We start from the raw sequence: 19,363 nt of genomic DNA, 5'->3' as shown, positions 1-19,363 counted from the left end.
ACATTCAGACAAACTGATCATATGAAAATACCTAGAGGACACACAAAAATGAACAAGAGTGCTGGTGGACAACAGAGTGTAATTAGTGTTAAATCAACACTCACTAAGACACTGGGAATGTGCTGCGGCTCCACGAGGAAGAATTTATCGTAACGGACGACGGTTTCGAAGAACTCCAGAGTGACAGAGGAATGCTGATATTCGCTCACGCCGCAGGAGATGAGCTACACACACAAACACACAATATCACACAGCTGTTATGGTGTCTGATTGAATGCGCGTCAGTGAATGCCGGTCTCACCGTTCTCATCATGGCCTGCAGTGTGCTGGCTTTAGTCGCGTCTCCAGAGAAATGAGCTCCGTGAGACGCAGGCAGAGCTTCACCCAACATATACAGCAGCCTGATGGCCACCTCCACCTCCATGAACTGCACCGTCTGCCAGTTCCTGCACAAACGCACAGAAACACATATATATATATATATTAATCATTTAGTTTTTCTCAACATTGCGTTATTTTTAGTGCTTTTCTACAAAATCCTCACTGCACAATCCGAAACAACACTGGAGATATTTTTATCAAATGAGGTGCTGCACAACAGATCATCACTTTAGTATTGCTTTAGTATTATTATTGAATTGCACCTTTTTTCCCCATTTCATGCATCCATTTAAATTGAGCTTTTATTTGGACATTTCCCTCAGGATAAGCAGTTTGCTACATGTCCCAGTGTGATAATTAAACCCCAAAAAGCTGTCATTAAAATGAATATATAGTCTGTATGTGCTGCACGCTTCAGAGAGCTCTGCTCACTGTCATCTACTGCACACACACACACACACACACAGACACAGACACACAGACACACACACACAGAGCACACATGATGCTCATAATGAGGTGTTTTCATTTTGAAGCACGCAGCACATGCAGATTATACATTTATTTAATTAAATTGCAGCCTTTTGCAGTTTAATAAATACACTTGGACATACCGGGATTTTAATTTGATGTATTGTGCATTAAAACAATAATTTTTGTCCCAAATATGTCAAATTACGTGACATTCCGCATCTTATAGCTAATGCAATTTCTATGATTGGATTCAGTGATTCCATCCATGTTTTTCCACATTGCGGAAATCATAAAATCCTACATGTGGCAACGGCGGCGTAAGCAGTATCCGATCTATGAATTAATGAAAATTAATTTACATACCAAGGTGTAAAGGCCGCATCACCACACTACCACCTCTTGGTGCGATTTTTATTTATTTATTTTTTTTTAAATCTGCGGTCCGACTGTCGTCATTGTCTAAAGTTTCCAACTCATTTTGGAGTTAACACTACAGCAGTGTTGAAACTAAAAAAAATGTGCACTATAATCAATACTTGTACATTGCGACAATCAAACCGTTTTATTATATAAAAATATTTTCCAGGACAAATAATTATTTTCCAGGAGATTTAACCATTTTTTTGTCATGACTGGAAAATGCACTGCAGAATTCCAGGACTTTCAGGATGCATAGGAACCCTGATCTCGTCTCTGACCCTTTATATTAAACTGTCTGTTTTTGCCACTATGAGTTTAGGATTTCTATATGTAAATGACCTCGACTATGATTGGCTAACGTCTGCATAGCAAATCAAGTCGCAGAATAGTAACTAAGTGTTAATATGTTGTTACGGGTGTTCTCGTGTTCAAGGGCTCATGGTGGTGTAATCAAAATCAACATTTTGGAGCATGCTCTATTTGCAGTTTTGTTTCCATAAATAGTCTTGTAAGAAAATGTAAGAGTCGGTCTACAGCAAATGATAGATATATATTAAAAGAACCAGCAAAATCTTGTTTTCCACGACATCTCGCCTTTAACAAAAAGGTCTGCGACAGATGTCCACAAGTCTTTCGTCACGAGTCCTAGTCGAGTCACAAGTCACTTAATATTACATCTTTCATGCCTTTTTTTTTTTCCCAATTTGGAATGCCCAATTCCCAATTCGCTCTAAGTCCTCATGGTGGCGTAGTGACTCGCCTCAATCCGGGTGGTGCCCATGCATCTTATCACGTGACTTGTTGAATGCGTTGCCACGGAGACATAGCGCGTGTGGAGGCTTAATGCCATCCACCGCGGCAACCACGCACAACTCACCACGTGCCCCAACAAGAGCGAACCATATTATAGTGACCATGAGGAGGTTACCCCATGTGACTCTACACTCCCTAGCAACCAGGCCAATTTGATTGCTTAGGAGACCTGGCTGGAGTCACAGCATGCCCTGGATTCGAACTAGTGAACTAGCGAACTCCAGGGGTGGTAGCCAGCGTCTTTATCACTGAGCTACCCCGGCCCCCAATCTTTCATGCCTTTAAATATGACAATGCAATGCATTATCATTAGGTATAATTTTGACAAAAAGTTGCCAGCTGTTTTAAGTCCACAGAAGACGCATGCTGACTGCAAGATGCTAAAATACAGGACAAACTGTATGCATGCATTAACATCTCTCTCTCTCTCTCTCTCACACACACACACAGAGACAGAAGCCACACATACACATTTACTACGAAAAGATTGATAAAATGAAGTGCTAGGTTTTTTTAACACTTAACCTCTGGTTGGTGATCCTAATGAGCGATGTAGCTACATTACCCAATGTTTGCGATAGAACAATATTAGCTAGCTATGTGTATTAATGTGACTAACCTTTGTGGATGTCTAATAACATTTTATGTCGTAGTTCTGGTATATTTATTTGTTTTCCCACGTTCTTTGCATCTAGCCAATCTTCCTGAAGTTTCTGCTTCTGAGGACACTACGTTAATCAACCAAATGTGAGCACATATAGCAGGGCGGGTGCCGACATGTATCACGGGACTCTCATCACATTTCAGGGTTTACGCAGATATACACCATCAAGTTCGATGACAAGGGTCTGATTTATTATGACAAACGTGGAACTATATGATGAAGCTGTATTAAAAGCATACAAATAAAACACAAAATCTTTGAACTGAGTTGTTTTTGGAGTTGAGTCTAAAGTCTTGTCTGAAGTCTGTTAAAATGCGACTCAAGTGTGACGCGAGTCCGAGTCACTAACTCGAGTCCCTATCTCTGTTCTGGGATAATGTGTGTGTGTGTGTGTGTTCTGCAGTTTCATGTCGTACTGCATGGTACTGTTGAAGACTCTGTGCACAGACTCCAGTAAAAGCTCAGGAGAAACTTGAGCCAATCGGTCCAACAACATCTTTAACTGCTTCCTGTATTCAACAAACATGGCCTCATCTTCGCCCTGAGAGAAAAACAATGAATGCTTGTTAACTGCGTTTACACTATTGTTTCCTCTTTATGTTACCAGTACTTATTTCACACTATTCTAATTTCATTACAAATGCCTTTCAAACTCACCTCGTTCTCAAAGTTATACTCGTCATCATACTTGAGCTTGTTCATCACAGCCAGCATGATCGCCTGTTACCAAGACAACAACAATCATAAACAACAACTAAATAACCCAATGACATTTAATGAGCCAGTGATGCTGCTGTACCTCCACATTACTCTTCTGCTGATCAGTGAGAGCTGGGAGCTGAAAAAACACAAACACATCTTTAGGTCATCTCAGACTGTCAGACTGAAGCGTGTACTTCTCGTGTGTGTGTACCTGTTTGAGCACGTGCAGGTAGTCGTAACAGAAGCCCACTATGTTTGCCGAAATATCATCGTCCTCGTGAATTAGCAGCTGTAGCATGAGGGGGACTTTTGCCTCCAGAGTGCGCAGTGTTTCCTCTGTAACCTTCACATCCCCCATTTTACTGAGTTTAGTCCAGCTCAACACCAACGACTGACCCATCCCGTTAACCAGCCGAGAGAACTTTGCCAGGAAATCCACATCCTCCTCCTGAGAGACACGACACACACACACACACACACACACACACACACACGCGCAAAAGACAAGAGGTCTAGTAGAGTATGTTTTGAATTGCACGCGGTGCTAGTTGCACTCAAAAATACAGGGCAACATCGTTTAACTCGTGATGTATGATTTTAGATGGCTCTGGTTTTGAATTGGTTAATAATGAAGCGATTCACAAATCGGTCTAAAATGAACTTGGTCTTACTTATAGACCATGAATTATCATGTCTGACTCTAGATGAGACGAGAACCGTTAACTGTGTTGCTTGTATATTTAAAAAGCAATTTTACAAAGGCTAATCTGTAATGTTCATGAGACTTAATTTAGTTCAGTTACTGGCTGGTTGTTTATTCAGGGGTTTTAAACATCTCAATCCCAAAAACCCCCAAATATGACAATCACCTCGTGAGAGACCCCCTCCTAAAACATATAAAGGTTGCTGTACATTTCTGTGCATAAAGTTAAGAACAACTTAAGAAAAAATGTACGTGTGATATTGTAGACAATTTAAATAATTATCTTTTATATTGTTAGTGTACTAAAGCCAAAAGAAATGATTAAACATTATCTGTAGGGATGCACCGATGTATCGACCAAATTAAAACCATCGGCTATAAATATCGATTTAAACCAGCAATTTCAACCATCGGTTTTTCATAGTGTTTTCATGCTTATTGCATGAAAATGCATTTATGAAAAAATTACAGTTTATCATTTTTCTCTGTGTAATATTAACAAACACCTACCAAAATAAATAATATCCATTCATAACACGAATTTGTCATATTCAATTACATGTAAAATGTGACTTTTATTGTTTGGAACTGCATAAACAGAAGTGTGAAAACGTTTTAGAAGTGCAAAATAATCCCAGGGTGTGCTCAGTGACTCCAGCCAGGTCTCCTAAGCAACCAAATTGGCCCGGTTGCTAGGGAGGGTAGAGTCACATGGGGTAACCTCCTCGTGGTCACTATAATGTGGTTCTCGCTCTCGGTGGGGCGTGTGCTGAGTTGTGCGTGGATGCCGCGGAGAATAGCGTGAAGCCTCCACACGCGCTATGTCTCCGCGGTAACGCGCTCAACAAGCCACGTGATAAGATGCACGGATTGACGGTCTCAGACGCGGAGGCAACTGAGATTCGTCCTCCGCCACCCGGATTGAGGCGAGTCACTATGCCACCACGAGGACTTACAGCGCATTGGGAATTGGGCATTCCAAATTGGGTGAAAAAGGAAACATATATACACACCCCCCCAATACAGTGGCAAGAAAAAGTATGTGAACCCATATATATATATATATATATATATATATATATATATATATATTATTGTTAATATTAGTTAACTACATTAGTTAACATGAACTAACAATGAACAATACTTTTACAGCATTAATTAATCTTAGCTAATGTTAGTTTTAGCATATATGAATACATTTTTTAAATCAAAAGTCGCATTTGTTAACATTAGTTAATGCACTGTGAACTAATATGCACCAACAATGAACAATTAATATTTCTATTAACTAACATTAACAAAGATGAATAAATGCTGTAAAAAATACAGTATATTGTTAATTGTTTGTTCATGATACCTAATGCATTAAAGAGCACCTATTATGATTTTTAAACGTGCCTAATTTTGTTTTAAAGGTCTCATACAACAGATTTACATGCATCCAAGGTCAAAAAACACTTTAATTTGCTCATAATTTAAATTGCAGCATTACCTTTTTCCCTAGTGTCAAAAACGACTCTTTCAATGATCCGTTCTAAAGGATTCATTCTAAACTCCTCCTTTCAGAGAGCATACTCTGCTCTGATTGGTCAGATGTCCCAGTCTGTTGTGATTGGTCTAGCTCTTAGTGTAGTGTTTGAGGGCGGGTCAAAGCTGTTCGCGAGCAGCCAATGAAGACCAAAGGCGGGTTTTTTTATTACCAAATTACGTAGGTTAGTACAGGAATTAAGTCTGGAATTACTAACGACTCGTTTCAGGTGTTCAGAATCGGTTCTTTCTTTTGGGAGTCAATAACTCCATTTGTCGTGCACTTTGCAGACTTTTTTACATTCACAAACAGCTACATAACACACTACATGAAAGGTAATATTTGAAAACCATAATAGGTGCTCTTTAATGTAAGGAACCTTATTGTGAAGTGTTAATCTTTTTTATTGTTCAGCCCAATTTTGGGAGAGAATCGCATAGGATCCACCGACTCGCACACCTGCTCAACATTGAAGAATCCTGCAGACTGAAGCACCTGACACAAAGACTCCACCAGTTTGGTTTTATCCACGGGGTCCATTCCCTTATTGACGATCTCAAACAGACAATCACACGCCTCCTCCCTCAGCTCCTCCATAGACATGTGACTGAGCAACACATTCACAAACCTACACAAACACACACGGTTGTCATATAAACAAAAGCAACAAAAGGTCAATGGAGTCAGTCTGACATTGATATGTTTGTGTTGGCCGTTCTCCTGCTAAAGGAATGAAATGATCTGTGTGAATCATTTGGTGGCAGTGTGTCAGATACCCAACCATCTTTCCTCTGAACTCTAAACGGAGTGCTGACAGAAGCAGTTTTAAAATATTCTGTGGTTATAATATTTGCCAATATGCACACTAGCAATGGCATCTGTGTTTTATATGCATTGCTATGTTGCACACAGTCTCAGAGTGTTCTAACCTTGTTTACATGTAAACTGTTAATATTACGAGATCCCACCTGTCATTGGCGATGAGATTGAGGTCGATCCAGGACACGTACGCACCCACCACCTCCAGACACTGACAGGTCAGCTCGCTGTGTGTGTGCTGATACGTCTGCAGAATCTGGAACCAGGACTCGACCAGCGCCGGGATGCACTGCTCACGCATAGCGTCTTTAATCAGTGTGTTTCTGCGACTCTCCTGCGGTAGAAGAGATAGAAACTAGGAGTGAGAAAAAACTGATTCTGTTACAAATCACGATTCTCGAGAGAAACTATTTTTAAGTCGATTTTTAATTTCATAAAAAAATGACACGCTTAATACGCTAATACAATGATAGCTCTAGGAAGTTATATTTGTATCGGGGCTCTGCGCAAACAGGTTTTCTCCCCGAGAAGTTTCGCCTCTGATTATTTACGTTTAGTCCATTAACGCACCGCTGCTACAGAAATCAAAGCGCTGCTTGTGTAGAAATTCACCACTTTCAATTATACATTTCAAGACTGTTACTGATGGACGTCAAAATCTTCAGCTGTGGTGAATGTGAAATCACAGGTTTTTTTGTGAGGATTCTGACACTGTAAAAAAAAAGGCTCATCTAACTGATGGCGTGAACAGCATTGCACCAGTTACACTAAAGCGTGTCAGTCAAGCCATATTGTTCTGCTCTATATTGGAGTCTCGTTTTAACTTTTGTTATTTAGCCTTTTTATTTATTGAATATCCATTATTTACCCTGTTAAAGGGCTGTGTCTTGCGTCCATGTATCCTTATGAAACTAGTGTGACTAATGCTGCGTTCCATTCAAAGTCGGATGGGAGATATTACGCCTTGATATCTCAGATCTCCAAAGATAAAGGCATTCCATTGCCAGATGCTCGAAGGATGACATACAAGCAAGCAAAACAGCAACGCTCCCGTTAGCATAGTAGGTATTCGTTGTCAATAGAGATGTCTCCTGGCAACCACTTAGATAACAATGTTGCAATGCTTGCCTTTGTTCTACAGGTTATTAAAAGAGAGCCTAAAAGGGGGCCTGGGTATCTCAGCAAATATTGACGCTGACTACCACACCTGGAGTCGCGAGTTCGAATCCAGGGTGTGCTGAGTGACTCCAGCCAGGTCTCCTAAGCAACCAAATTGGCCCGGTTGCTAGGGTCACATGGGGTAACCTCCTCGAGGTTCTCACTCTCAACGGGGTGTGTGGTAAGTTGTGTGTGGAGCGTGGAGAGTAGCATGAGCCTCCACATGCTGTGAGTCTCCGCGGTGTCATGCACAACGAGTCACGTGATAAGATGTGCGGATTGACGGTCTCAGAAGCGGAGGCAACTGAGACTTGTCCTCCGCCACCCGGATTGAGGTGAGTAAACGTGCCACCACAAGGACCTACTAAGTAGTGGGAATTGGGCATTCCAAATTGGGAGAAGAGAGCCTAATACAAAGCGTACTGAACACCTGTCACTGCAAATATTTGCTATATACGTTTTATTATCGTGTGATGTAGAAACGTTTGACTAATTAATACGTGTAAGTTTGCAACATCCAAGTTGATTCCTTCCACATCAGTTTCTAAGTTGGAAGTCTAACTAGTAATGCTGTTCAATTGCATTTTTCCTTGTAGGAAGTTGGAAATTGGAATGAAACCCAACATTCTAGCACACACAACGCAGCGACTAGTCAATTAGGAAAATAACTAGGTTTGCACATTCCTACCTTTAGAGTAAATCAATTGTCATGTGCGACACAACTGTTCTTTAGTAACAATTAAATTGCAATACGAACAGAATCACAAGAATTTAACAATCACAATACATATTGAATCTGCAACTTAATATCGAATCAGGAGGTCTGTGGCAATTTCCACCCCTAACAGAGACATTTAAAGGAATAGCACCACCAAAAATCAAAGTTGCGTCATCATTTACTCACCTTCATGTTGTTCCACACTTGTATGGCTTTCTTAAGAGGAACAAAACATTTTACTTAATTACAGTTCATAGTGATCATAAAAAGGACACACCAAAGTCCCACATAAAAGCAGTCCATATTAGAGGTGGGCCGATATCTCGGTTTTACCGATTAATCGGTGCCGATAGTTGCTTTTTGGAACTATCATTATCGTTAAAAATCTATGCCGATATTTGTCGATAGTTTTTTCATCATTTCAAAATGAAACCCACAGAATCCACGGTGTGTTTTGGATTTGTTTATACTTGAAAGTCCCGCGTTATGCATCAAATGGGATTTTGGTTGAACAATAAATTGCATATGAGATTTTATTAATTTAGGACTCTTTGTCTGTGCCTGTCATATGAGAAAGAATAAGACATTTTTGACATTCTATAAATACATTTTGAAAACCATCGGCCGATTAATCGGTTATCAACCTTTCCCACCACCTTAGTTCTCAGTATCGGTCGACCTCTAGTTCATATGACCCTGTATGACCTCAGAGGACTTAAAATACAGCACACAAGTTATCGGGAGTACTTTATGGTGTCATTATGGGATCCTTCTTGGAGATTAACGGTCGTATATATAATATAAAATATAAACTGCCTTTATTTAGAAACAAGTTGTGAAAAGATTCTCCAAAAACTCTCCTTTGTGTCACATGGAAAAATAACACCATATGGATTTGGATTAACATGAGAGTGAGTAAATAATGGTGGCATTTACATTTTTTGGTGAACTACTCCTTTATTAACACAGAGAGTTCAGAAGGTGTCAAGACCTCTGGTTGTACCTCAGGGCTGTGCAGGATGTCTCTGTCAACCACCTCAGCATCGATGGCCATCAGCGTCCTGAGGTATATGTCAACACCGTTTGGATTCAGCCCCACCAGAGCGAGAATATCAAAGAAGAATTTGGGCCAGAGCGTCAGATACTCCGTTACAAACATCAGCGCCAAAACCTGTGCGGCTTTATTCCTGATGAACGGCTTCTCTGGCTGCATGTTCATCAACTGCACAAACATACAAATACATCATTACATCTCTTGAGGGAATTAAACTTGCACACGGTTTGCCTACTTGTCAATTAAAAACATTTAAATATCAATTTAATGCCAGCAGCTCTCACCTGAGCCTGAAGCCATTTCATCAGAGTCTCTCTGATCAGCTGCTGTTGAGCTGCAGTGAGCGACCCGTGTCTACACAACACAAACAGCATTTAAACATCTTCAGCATCTCTCTTTGACCAATTCATTTCCATGATTTTTCCAGTTGTTCTAATTACTACAAAAGGATTTTGAAAAATCACTTAAAGAGATTGCATTAAAGAAGAGCCGTTTCTAGCCTAAGAGTAGAGCACAACTAAAATAAAAAATAAAAATTCACTATAGAAATTTCCATGATTTATAAAGGGATAGTTCACCCAAAAATATAAATTCTCTCATCATTTACTCATCCTAGATGTGTATGACTTTCTTTCTTCTGCAGAACACAAATTAAGATTTTTAGAAGAGTATTTCAGCTCTGTTGGTCCATACAATGCAAGTGAATGGGTGCCAAAATTTTGACACTCCATATCCATAATCCATAAACTCCAGTGGTTTAATCCATGTCTTCAGAAGTGATCTGAAAGGTGTGGGTGGGAAACAGATCAATATTTAAATCCTTTTTTGCTAGACATTCTTCTCCCTGCCCAGTAGGGGGTGATATGCATGGAGATTGTAAATCACCAAAAACACAAGAAGAATGTGAAAGTGATCTGTTTCTGACCCACACCAATAATATCGCTTCTGAAGACATTGATTTAACCACTGGAGTCGTATGGATTATTTTGATGCTGACTTTATGTGCTTTTTGGAGCATCAAAATTTTGGCACCCATTCACTTGCATTGTATGGACCTACAGAGCTGAGATATTCTTCTAAAAATCTTCATTTGTGTTCAGCAGAAGAAAGTCATACACATCTGGGATGGCATGTGAGAATTTTCATTTTTGGGTGAACTATCCCTTTAAGATTTAACATATTTCTATGACATTTCCAGGCCTGGAAATGCCCATTTTAAATTCCATGATTGTGTGAAAGATTTTCTAAAGCCTCTGCATCATTAATAATCAAAATTTTGGGGCCTGGGAAGCTCAGTGAGTATTGACGCTGACTGCCACCCCTGGAGTCATGAGTTCAAATCCAGGGTGTGCTGAGTGACTCCAGCCAGGTCTCCTAAGCAACCAAATTGGCCCGGTTGCTAGGGAGGGTAGAGTCACATGGGGTAACCTCTTCGTGGTCATGATTAGTGGTTCTCGCTCTCAATGGGGCGTGTGGCAAGTTGTGCGTGGATCATGGAGAGTAGCATGAGCCTCCACATGCTGTGAGTCTCCGTGGTGTCATGCACAACGAGTCACGTGATAAGATGCGTGGATTGACGGTCTCAGAAGCGGAGGCAACTGAGACTTGTCCTCCACCACCCGGATCGGCCACGTAACTGTATCAGCAACAAGCAGCTGTTTTTTTTTTTAGTTATCTGCTGAGTAATTCCACATCGATACATCCTTTATAATCAATAACATCATAGGCTAACATGTTTCCCTCTTCAGGCTCCATTCAAATCCCCATGAATAAACTCACAAAACATTCCCTGCTGAATATTCGGTTTAATCTAGAAATGTCACGTTACAGAGATGTTACCTGTGGTCATCAAATACACCGGAATGGAGAGTGTTTTGGGTTTTATATACTACCACAACACAAACACAAGTGAATGGCAGAAAAACTGAACAGGATTTTTTCCAGAGGGTGTTTGTGAATAGAGGAGCACAGCTTAAATAATACCTGAACTTGATCTGGTGTTCCAGGACTTGAAAGCAGAAGAACTTCACATGATCGTCACTGACAAACACACACACACACACACACACACACACACATTACTCAACACACCCAGCGAAGCAACTCAACATTCCTACAGAACAGCAGGGCATTCCTCAACAGTATGGCACATATTGGGCAGCAGCTAGGCCAGTTATATTATTATATTATGTTTCTCAGCTTCTCAAACCCATCTGCACATCTCACCTGTAAACACCTTTAGCCAGAGCTTCAGCACAAACCTCCCATCCATCCAGGGACTCCTTCAACTGCTCAAAATATGCCAGCGCCTACCAAACACACAGTGCAAATAACAAGATATTACTCACGGTTGTACTTATACTTAACTCTCTTTATTTGCCATTTTTTTCACCTTAGAAATTAAGTATGTTAACATTTCTTAAATGTAAGTGACTTTTATCAGTTTCAGTTTAAGGCTTAAGTACTCTTGCTGGAACGTATTGGGCAGAGTACCATCAAATTATCTAAAACGGGTACACAAACATGCAAGGGGCGTGGCTATAAAGAATTCTGTGAATGCCGTTACAGTTTCTATGGAACTCAGTTTCCATGCAGGCCCAGTTATTACTCAAATCGACAATGTGTAAACAGAACAGCTAAATGGATCAATGTGTACGTTTCCTGAAAAACCACGAGTTGGTCTGATCCTGTGTTTTGTGTGTCTTACCCTCTGCCTGTAGCGGGCATCGGCGTTGGGGTTCAGTCCCATGAGGGCCTGCTCGTCCATGATGGCAGGTAACGCCGACTCGCAGGCCATACGTGTGTTAGCTGCTGTCCTCTATGCGTTTATTCCAAACCTCGGCACAGGACACGCACATCTGAGAGAGAGACAGACATACAAACACACTGACATTAGACAGGTTGAAAGGTCAACACAAGTCTTAGGGCGTGTTCACACAGTCCCAACAAATGACAACAGGGTTAATACACAACTCAATGAAACAACTGTTGGACGTTGGTGTTTGTTGCTCTTACAAAACAAAAACAACAACAACAACAGTGTCCTGAGATGGTACTGTAGTGCAGTGATCAGACTGTGTAGTACCATTGGTATCGAGTCAGAGAGCACATTTTCACACACCTGTGTCAGATCAATTAATTTTATTATTGGTTAAAATCGAATTTAATCTATAATAGAGAAGTGTTGGGTAATTGTGTAATTGAACACATTTGTGTTCATGACTTCAACAGAAAGCACAATATAAATACAACAGATAAATGACCAAAACAAACAGAGCTGAATCAGCATTCTGCATCTCTGACACTGTTTGTACACTAAGCAAAAGTACCATAATAACAGTCTCATGGTAACATGCTTTTGAACATGGACCACACTGAAGTGTGTAAATATCATGGCATGTGATCAAGGTAACCAAATAGTACTATAATATTACCATTTAATTACATCACTGTACCACTGTAGTTTTTGTAAGGATTTTTCTGATGTAACACAGGCCCAATAGTCATGTGCCATATGGTCTAACAACACACAACACTGACAGATAGATCAAACATCAAATTAATTCGCTATTTGTATCTTCGTAATACAAAATAATCGACTTTATTTCTATCTCTGCGCGCACGCGCTGCTAACCGACAAGCGTGTCACGCGCGTCCCGAATCCGAGTGAACGTGGCGTGACAGACCGAGAAAACTCGCCGAAATAACGACAAACCCGCGTTATACAGCAACCGTGACACACCTGCCGAGGATTTTGCGTCGAGTTGAGTCGCACAGACAGGTAGTTTAATAAGTTATCGGCTTATTCGCAGGTAATGTTGTTGTGAACGTGATTATGACGGCTCGCGCGCTGTCACACAAAAGACTCACGCGAAACTTTTACCTGAATGAATCAAATATTACGCTACAGTGTAAATGTGTGGATAACGTGTCCGTTACCGAACCTTACCGTTAACTTTACCGCTCCATCATCATCCCCTGCTTCAGTCACTCAATCTGCATGAAACACATGCAACAGCGGCGTGTCGGGCGAGCGGATGTACTGGACACGAGCACCGGAAGAACTTCAGCTGTAACACATAAACACATACATACACATACACAAACACACACACACACACACATACACAAATACATACACACAAACAAACAAACACACACACACACACACTGACACACACAAACACATACACAAATACATAACACAAACAAACACACAGACACACACACACACACTGACACACACAAACACACACACACAAATACATACACACAAACAAACACACACACAGACACACACACACATAAATACATACACACAAACAAACACACACAAACACACACACACAAACACACACACACAAATACATACACACAAACAAACACACACACAGACACACACACACATAAATACATACACACAAACAAACACACACATACACACACGGACACGCACAAACACATACACACACATACAAACACACACACAAACACATACACAAACAAACAAACACACACACACACACACACTGACACAAACACACACAAACAAACAGACACACACTGACACACACACAAACAAACAGACACACACAAACACAAACAGACACACACACAAACAAACACATACACACACAGACACACACAAACAAACAGATACACACACACAAACACATACAGACACACACACACACAAACAGACACACACACACAAACACACATACATACACACACTGACACACACAGACACACACACACACACACACACACACACTACAAAAACTCACAGAATAACTATAGTTATTACTGTAGTTATTACAATGAAACTCTGAAAACGTGGTATCAACCACAGCTGTCATAAAATGATAAATTAAACATAATAGCAATGATTCTGAAAGCAGTAACAACAGTTGTAGTATTTTCTCAGAAATTGCTGTGAATTATAATTTTTTGTAAGTCATTGTAAATGATGATATACAGTATTTGTCTGTGCATGCACCAGTATGTTTTAACATATGACATTATATAATATAATATTTTTTTATATTGTATGACATTACATAATCTCAACAAATATCGGAATCCCATGATTTATTTATGTATTCCCAGCATGTATTTTTCCCCCCAGCAAATCAGAGTTCTGCACTTTAATGAACCTGTTATGTTTATTTCTTGCCGCCAGAGGCCTCTGTTCACCAACTATTGAGATGCCAGCTTGACAGACAGTCACAGGTAATGCTAAAGACAACTCTGCAATGAACAGACTCAGCACCAGGCCTGGCTCCAGCACTAAGATGTAAGGTGGGCCATAGGACCCTCCGGGTGGGCCGAACAGTTGGAGGGGTGGGTGTAGGTGTAGTTCTCAAGGTGGGCCAAGTTCATGATTTGGTGGGCCAGGCCCACCCAGGCCCCCCTGTGGAGCCAGGCCTGCTCAGAACACAATCACAAAGCGTATTTTAAATAATTACTCAGACCTAAAGTATTGTGTTAACAGAGACACAAAGCAAAATATGACATCTGAGACTTCGTAGATATCCAAATGTCATGAAGAATTTCAGATAAATGCATGCACAGTGCTGCTGTCATTACAGTATCAGGAAAGATGCAACAACAAAAATCGCCATCAAGCACCGGTCATATAAACCTTTCCAACTTGCGCAGTAAGTGGTGGCAGGAAGCTGATAAACTGTTGTGTTAGATTTGACAGATTAGACAGCTGGTGTGAGATAGATAATATAGAATAAAATTAACCTTCAGGTTCAAAGCTAGCAAGGTTTGGGGACACTATTGTTTGTAACACAGCTAGTTGTTATTATCAAAGCCACAATGCCATCATTAATAGCTCTACTTTTATTATAATAATATTAATAACATAGTTATTAATATCATACCTGTAATAAAATGTTCACTGCAAAGGACTGTTGTTTGGGACATTCTAAAATGCTTCACGTGAAAAACAACATGGCTTAATGTAAACACAGTGAAGTTGGAGGACAAATTTCAGCATGCACCTTATTGATGATGCATAATATATACAGGCAAGCAGATGAGCCCAGAATCTGAATGCAACATGCAAAGTTGCACATTAAAGGTGCACTAAGTTTTTGATGCACAGTCACTATAGTTGAAGACTCCAGTCATATCAGAAACCCAATAAAAGCTGTTTAATTTGACATGGAGCGGGTCGCCCCCTCATGGGCGCTGTCACGTTCACAGCACATAACACTGTGTCATGCAATTGACAGAGTTACTACCACTAATAGGTAAGTAGGTAATAATAACATTTACTTTATATAATGCTTCCAGCCAATGCTCAAACATAAAAGTACATGTAAACAAAATAAACAAACCAGACAATAAAACAACAAACACAATATAATTACTACAAACAACAATGAAGCCAGAGTCAACAGTATAGTCCAGAGTGATGGTATGGTATTGATAAACAGGAGTGTGATACACCAGACAGTCCGAACAGAATGAGTGCAAGTACAAAGATAAAATGTCCAAACAAGAGGTCCCCGCTGGAGTCATGAAACAAACCGCTGTGACCTGAAGCTTTCATGGAGCAGATCACGGATAAATGGCGCAACATCAAACGGCAAGCGCGAGCACAAGGTGGTGTGCGCCCGGCAGAGAGCTCATGAGTCGCACACTCCATTGTGCAACAATGTGCTAAAATTTGTCAAGATTACGATAAAAGAACATATTTCAAATCAGCAGTAAAATCTGACGACACTGTGTGGCATGGTGAGCAAGAGACAGACACAGTGGGTGTGGCGTCAGGCCACAAAATGTCCAAAACAAAGGGGAATCATGGCCTTCGCAGTGGAAAGGGCTATGTGAAGGAAGAGTACTGAAGACGGGAAGGTTCAGGTGATAGTGGGCGGGATCCCAGAGGGCGCAATGTGCTTCCCTCATTGGTCCGAGATGTGTGGGGCGGCGGCTTCACTCGAGCGGCCCGGCATTCTGGCCCATTGGCCGTGTTGCGTGCTCCAATCCCTGACGTCGCATCTAACGCACACCAGACCCACCCCGCTCCGTTCCTGTACCTGCGAAGATGCAAGCAGTTAGAGACCGGTCTCCCGAGGAGAGGTGTGCTTGGTGTTTAAAGGCACATGTGATGTCAATCCGTGCATCTTATCACGTGACTCGTTGTGCGTGACACCGCGGAGACTCACAGCATGTGGAGGCTCATGCTACTCTCCACGATCCACACACAATTTACCACACGCCCCATTGAGAGCGAGAACCCCTAATCGCGACCACGAGGAGGTTACCCCATGTGACTCTACCCTCCCTAGCAACCGGGCCAATTTGGTTGCTAAGGAGACCTGGCTGGAGTCACTCAGCACGCCCTGGATTCAAACTTGCGACTCCAGGGGTGATATTCAGCGTCAATACTCGCTGAGCTACCCAGGCCCCCAATAAACAGCAGATTTGATTGCAGATACTGTATTTTTAATTTTTTTTCAATGAAACGAATAATCAGAATTCAAGGGTCTTTCTGCGTCCCTCCTCTGTTGAACTGTTTTAGCTGCTTTGAAAATCACACTTGGCTCTCTTTGTTTGTAAAAGATTTGAAGCTGGGCTTAAAAACACGGCTCTGCGAGCCAAAGCCTAGTTTCCCCCTCTCTCTGTTGGTATTAACCAGTTGGTGTTTATTTAAATGGACAATTTTCCATCACAATCACTGGAACCTTGTTGAAAACCATTCGGCTCACACTACCTCATTTTCGTCGGAACCACTGCACCAGGGCGCTGCCTCACAGGGTGTTTAAGAGATCAGGGGGCAGCGTGGCGCACAGGTACCGACCCACTGGCTTGGCGGGAAATCCTCAGAACCAATAATCCTGGGTAATTTTCATGGCTCGGCAGCAGCCGCCCAGCTAAATTGCTGTTTCCCACGCTCACGGCCCGATTGATTTCCCTGCTGGAGAGGGTAATTGTCTGATCCGGTTCACTCGGACAGTTTCTCTAACCTGAAAGCTCAGTGTTGATCTCTGTACCAATTTGAGTCATGGTTTCTTCTTCCAGAGAACAAACCGCAGCCAGTACGACCGAGGCCCGAGTGATGGAATTACTCTGCTGAATGTGAAAATCAGCCTTTGGATTGGGCAGTAATTAGGTCAATTAAATAACACACATCATCCCCTAAAGACTGAAGGAAAGCACGTTGATTCTTTGTAGAGTTTAAGTGAGTTTTTGATTATATTGTTTCTTTTCCTGAAGTACTTCAAAGAGACTCTCAGATTTTCCACCATTGCGGCTTCATTCTGTTTCCCACACACTGATAGTGTTTTACAGGTGGAGTTTCATTCCGGACTGATTATTTATCCTGCTTTTCTCCCTTGAGGAACGTGTCGGTTCCACAGAACTCTTGCCAGCTCGAGAATAACATCCCGCCTCTGTCAGTAGGTCTATGATACAGGAAGAGAGCGATCCGTTTGCATTCCCATTCATCTCAATGGCAGTTGCTCGGCTGGCGCATGCATCTTTGAAAGTATGCAGTATAAATTTTGCAATGCAGTTTTTGTAGCCAATCACCGGAGCCGTACATGTAACTAATCACAAAATAGACACAAATGGGTAGCATTGCTGAGATCAACTGATCTTGGAGGAACTTGATGACAAATGTTTGAGTTCATGTTAAAATATCTGATTTTTGATCGCACACTTTGGTATTTTCGTCAGCTCCGAGCACAGAGAGTTTTCATGCACACCAGTACGCTGATAACTACCAAAAATTGGATAGTGCATCATCTGGTTATTTTCTGCTTTTGACGTGAAACATAAACAGTTATGCACACAATACCTGCGTGCATTGGCTCAATGAGCGTGTTTGCATGCACGATCGTACATCAGCTATGCTTAATAACCCGACAGTGTGTGTGATCATATGGATTAAGCATATACCAATTGACTCAGGTTTTTGGCCTTTTCGCATATGTAAAAACATTTACTGGCATTCTTACTGGCTTATCCAATGTGTGCACATGTTGCGTGCATGCCTCTTCATGGTTTGATGTCAAAAGTGGAGAATAACACGGTTATTTAAATGCTTTGTCAGATTTTTTAAATACGATGATTTTTGGGAGTAGTAAGCATATTGGTGTGCATGTAATTGGGCTCATTTTTATAACATTAGAGAATATCCATGTGTGAGATTACTAGGAAAAAAATTTAAAGTCTACATTTGTTCTCATTTAATCTCATTGCTTATATGACTAGATAAACAATTATATTAGTCTATATGAATAGACTAATGTCTCATTTGTAATTTTTCTTTCCTGTCAGTTTTAAAAATGGGCTGTATGCAACATTTGCATTTTTAATATCATTTGTTAAATTGTGAAGCTTTAGAGTAGATAGATAGTCTGATTTTTCTGGAGCTCATGTATGTGATTGATGTAAGTGCCACCCCGTCGAGTGTGAGGAGTCCCAGGATGTGTGTGGTCTGAGAGCTACCACTCCCCACGCTATACCACATTCCCATTACGCATACATCTCTTTAAACGTGTCGGAGCTGAGGGGGGTCACTTTACACAGAGAGTGTGACAGCTACATGCTGACTTGATCCCGTTTCATGCGTGTATTGATGTGTTTACGGCACCTCCGTGGGGGGAAATCTATCCTGAAATGATCCCAAAATGAGTGAATAGTTTTTTGTGGCCTGTAAAATTTCTGCAAGATGAGAGCTGGTGGAAAGTGGGAAAAACAACTAAATCAAGCAATATGAAGCTAACCGTTCTGTACGTTCTCTCGGGATGTACGACAGCGCTGATCTCAGCCTTCATTAACAGCTTGTGTGACTTTCATCAAAGGCAAACAAATAAATGTCAGAGAAACTGAATTCATTTCTGGCGTGCTGAGCGCAAAAGGCCCCCCTCCTGTGATGGAAAAGTTGAGTGTTGGTGCTCTCTGGG

The 19,363-nt window shown here is 41.1% G+C and overlaps 1 protein-coding gene across 2 annotated transcripts in view; it reads right to left on the bottom strand.

Moving 5' to 3' along the window:
• xpot (exportin, tRNA (nuclear export receptor for tRNAs)) overlaps nt 1-13,487 on the bottom strand; it is a 29,813-nt gene extending 16,326 nt beyond the window's left edge. The window contains exons 1-14 of one of the 2 annotated variants that reach the window (XM_051690547.1): nt 13,387-13,487; nt 12,145-12,295; nt 11,664-11,746; nt 11,421-11,477; nt 9,722-9,791; nt 9,375-9,605; nt 6,657-6,841; nt 6,148-6,316; nt 3,666-3,902; nt 3,552-3,590; nt 3,410-3,472; nt 3,169-3,293; nt 302-446; nt 105-224 (exon numbers count right to left, since the gene is read on the bottom strand). In XM_051690547.1, the coding sequence (XP_051546507.1) occupies nt 105-224; nt 302-446; nt 3,169-3,293; nt 3,410-3,472; nt 3,552-3,590; nt 3,666-3,902; nt 6,148-6,316; nt 6,657-6,841; nt 9,375-9,605; nt 9,722-9,791; nt 11,421-11,477; nt 11,664-11,746; nt 12,145-12,234 (1,614 nt within the window). In that variant the 5' untranslated portion in view covers nt 12,235-12,295; nt 13,387-13,487. The remainder of the gene's footprint in view (nt 1-104; nt 225-301; nt 447-3,168; nt 3,294-3,409; nt 3,473-3,551; nt 3,591-3,665; nt 3,903-6,147; nt 6,317-6,656; nt 6,842-9,374; nt 9,606-9,721; nt 9,792-11,420; nt 11,478-11,663; nt 11,747-12,144; nt 12,296-13,386) is intronic. The other variant, XM_051690548.1, reaches the window with a different exon arrangement.
• Between the last annotated feature and the right edge of the window lie 5,876 nt (nt 13,488-19,363).

This window comes from Myxocyprinus asiaticus, chromosome 47 (assembly GCF_019703515.2).
Source record: "Myxocyprinus asiaticus isolate MX2 ecotype Aquarium Trade chromosome 47, UBuf_Myxa_2, whole genome shotgun sequence".
In the NCBI taxonomy this organism is placed as follows: Eukaryota; Metazoa; Chordata; class Actinopteri; order Cypriniformes; family Catostomidae; genus Myxocyprinus; species Myxocyprinus asiaticus.
Note: the sequence above shows the minus strand (reverse complement) of the source record. Positions and strands in the feature narration are given on the sequence as shown.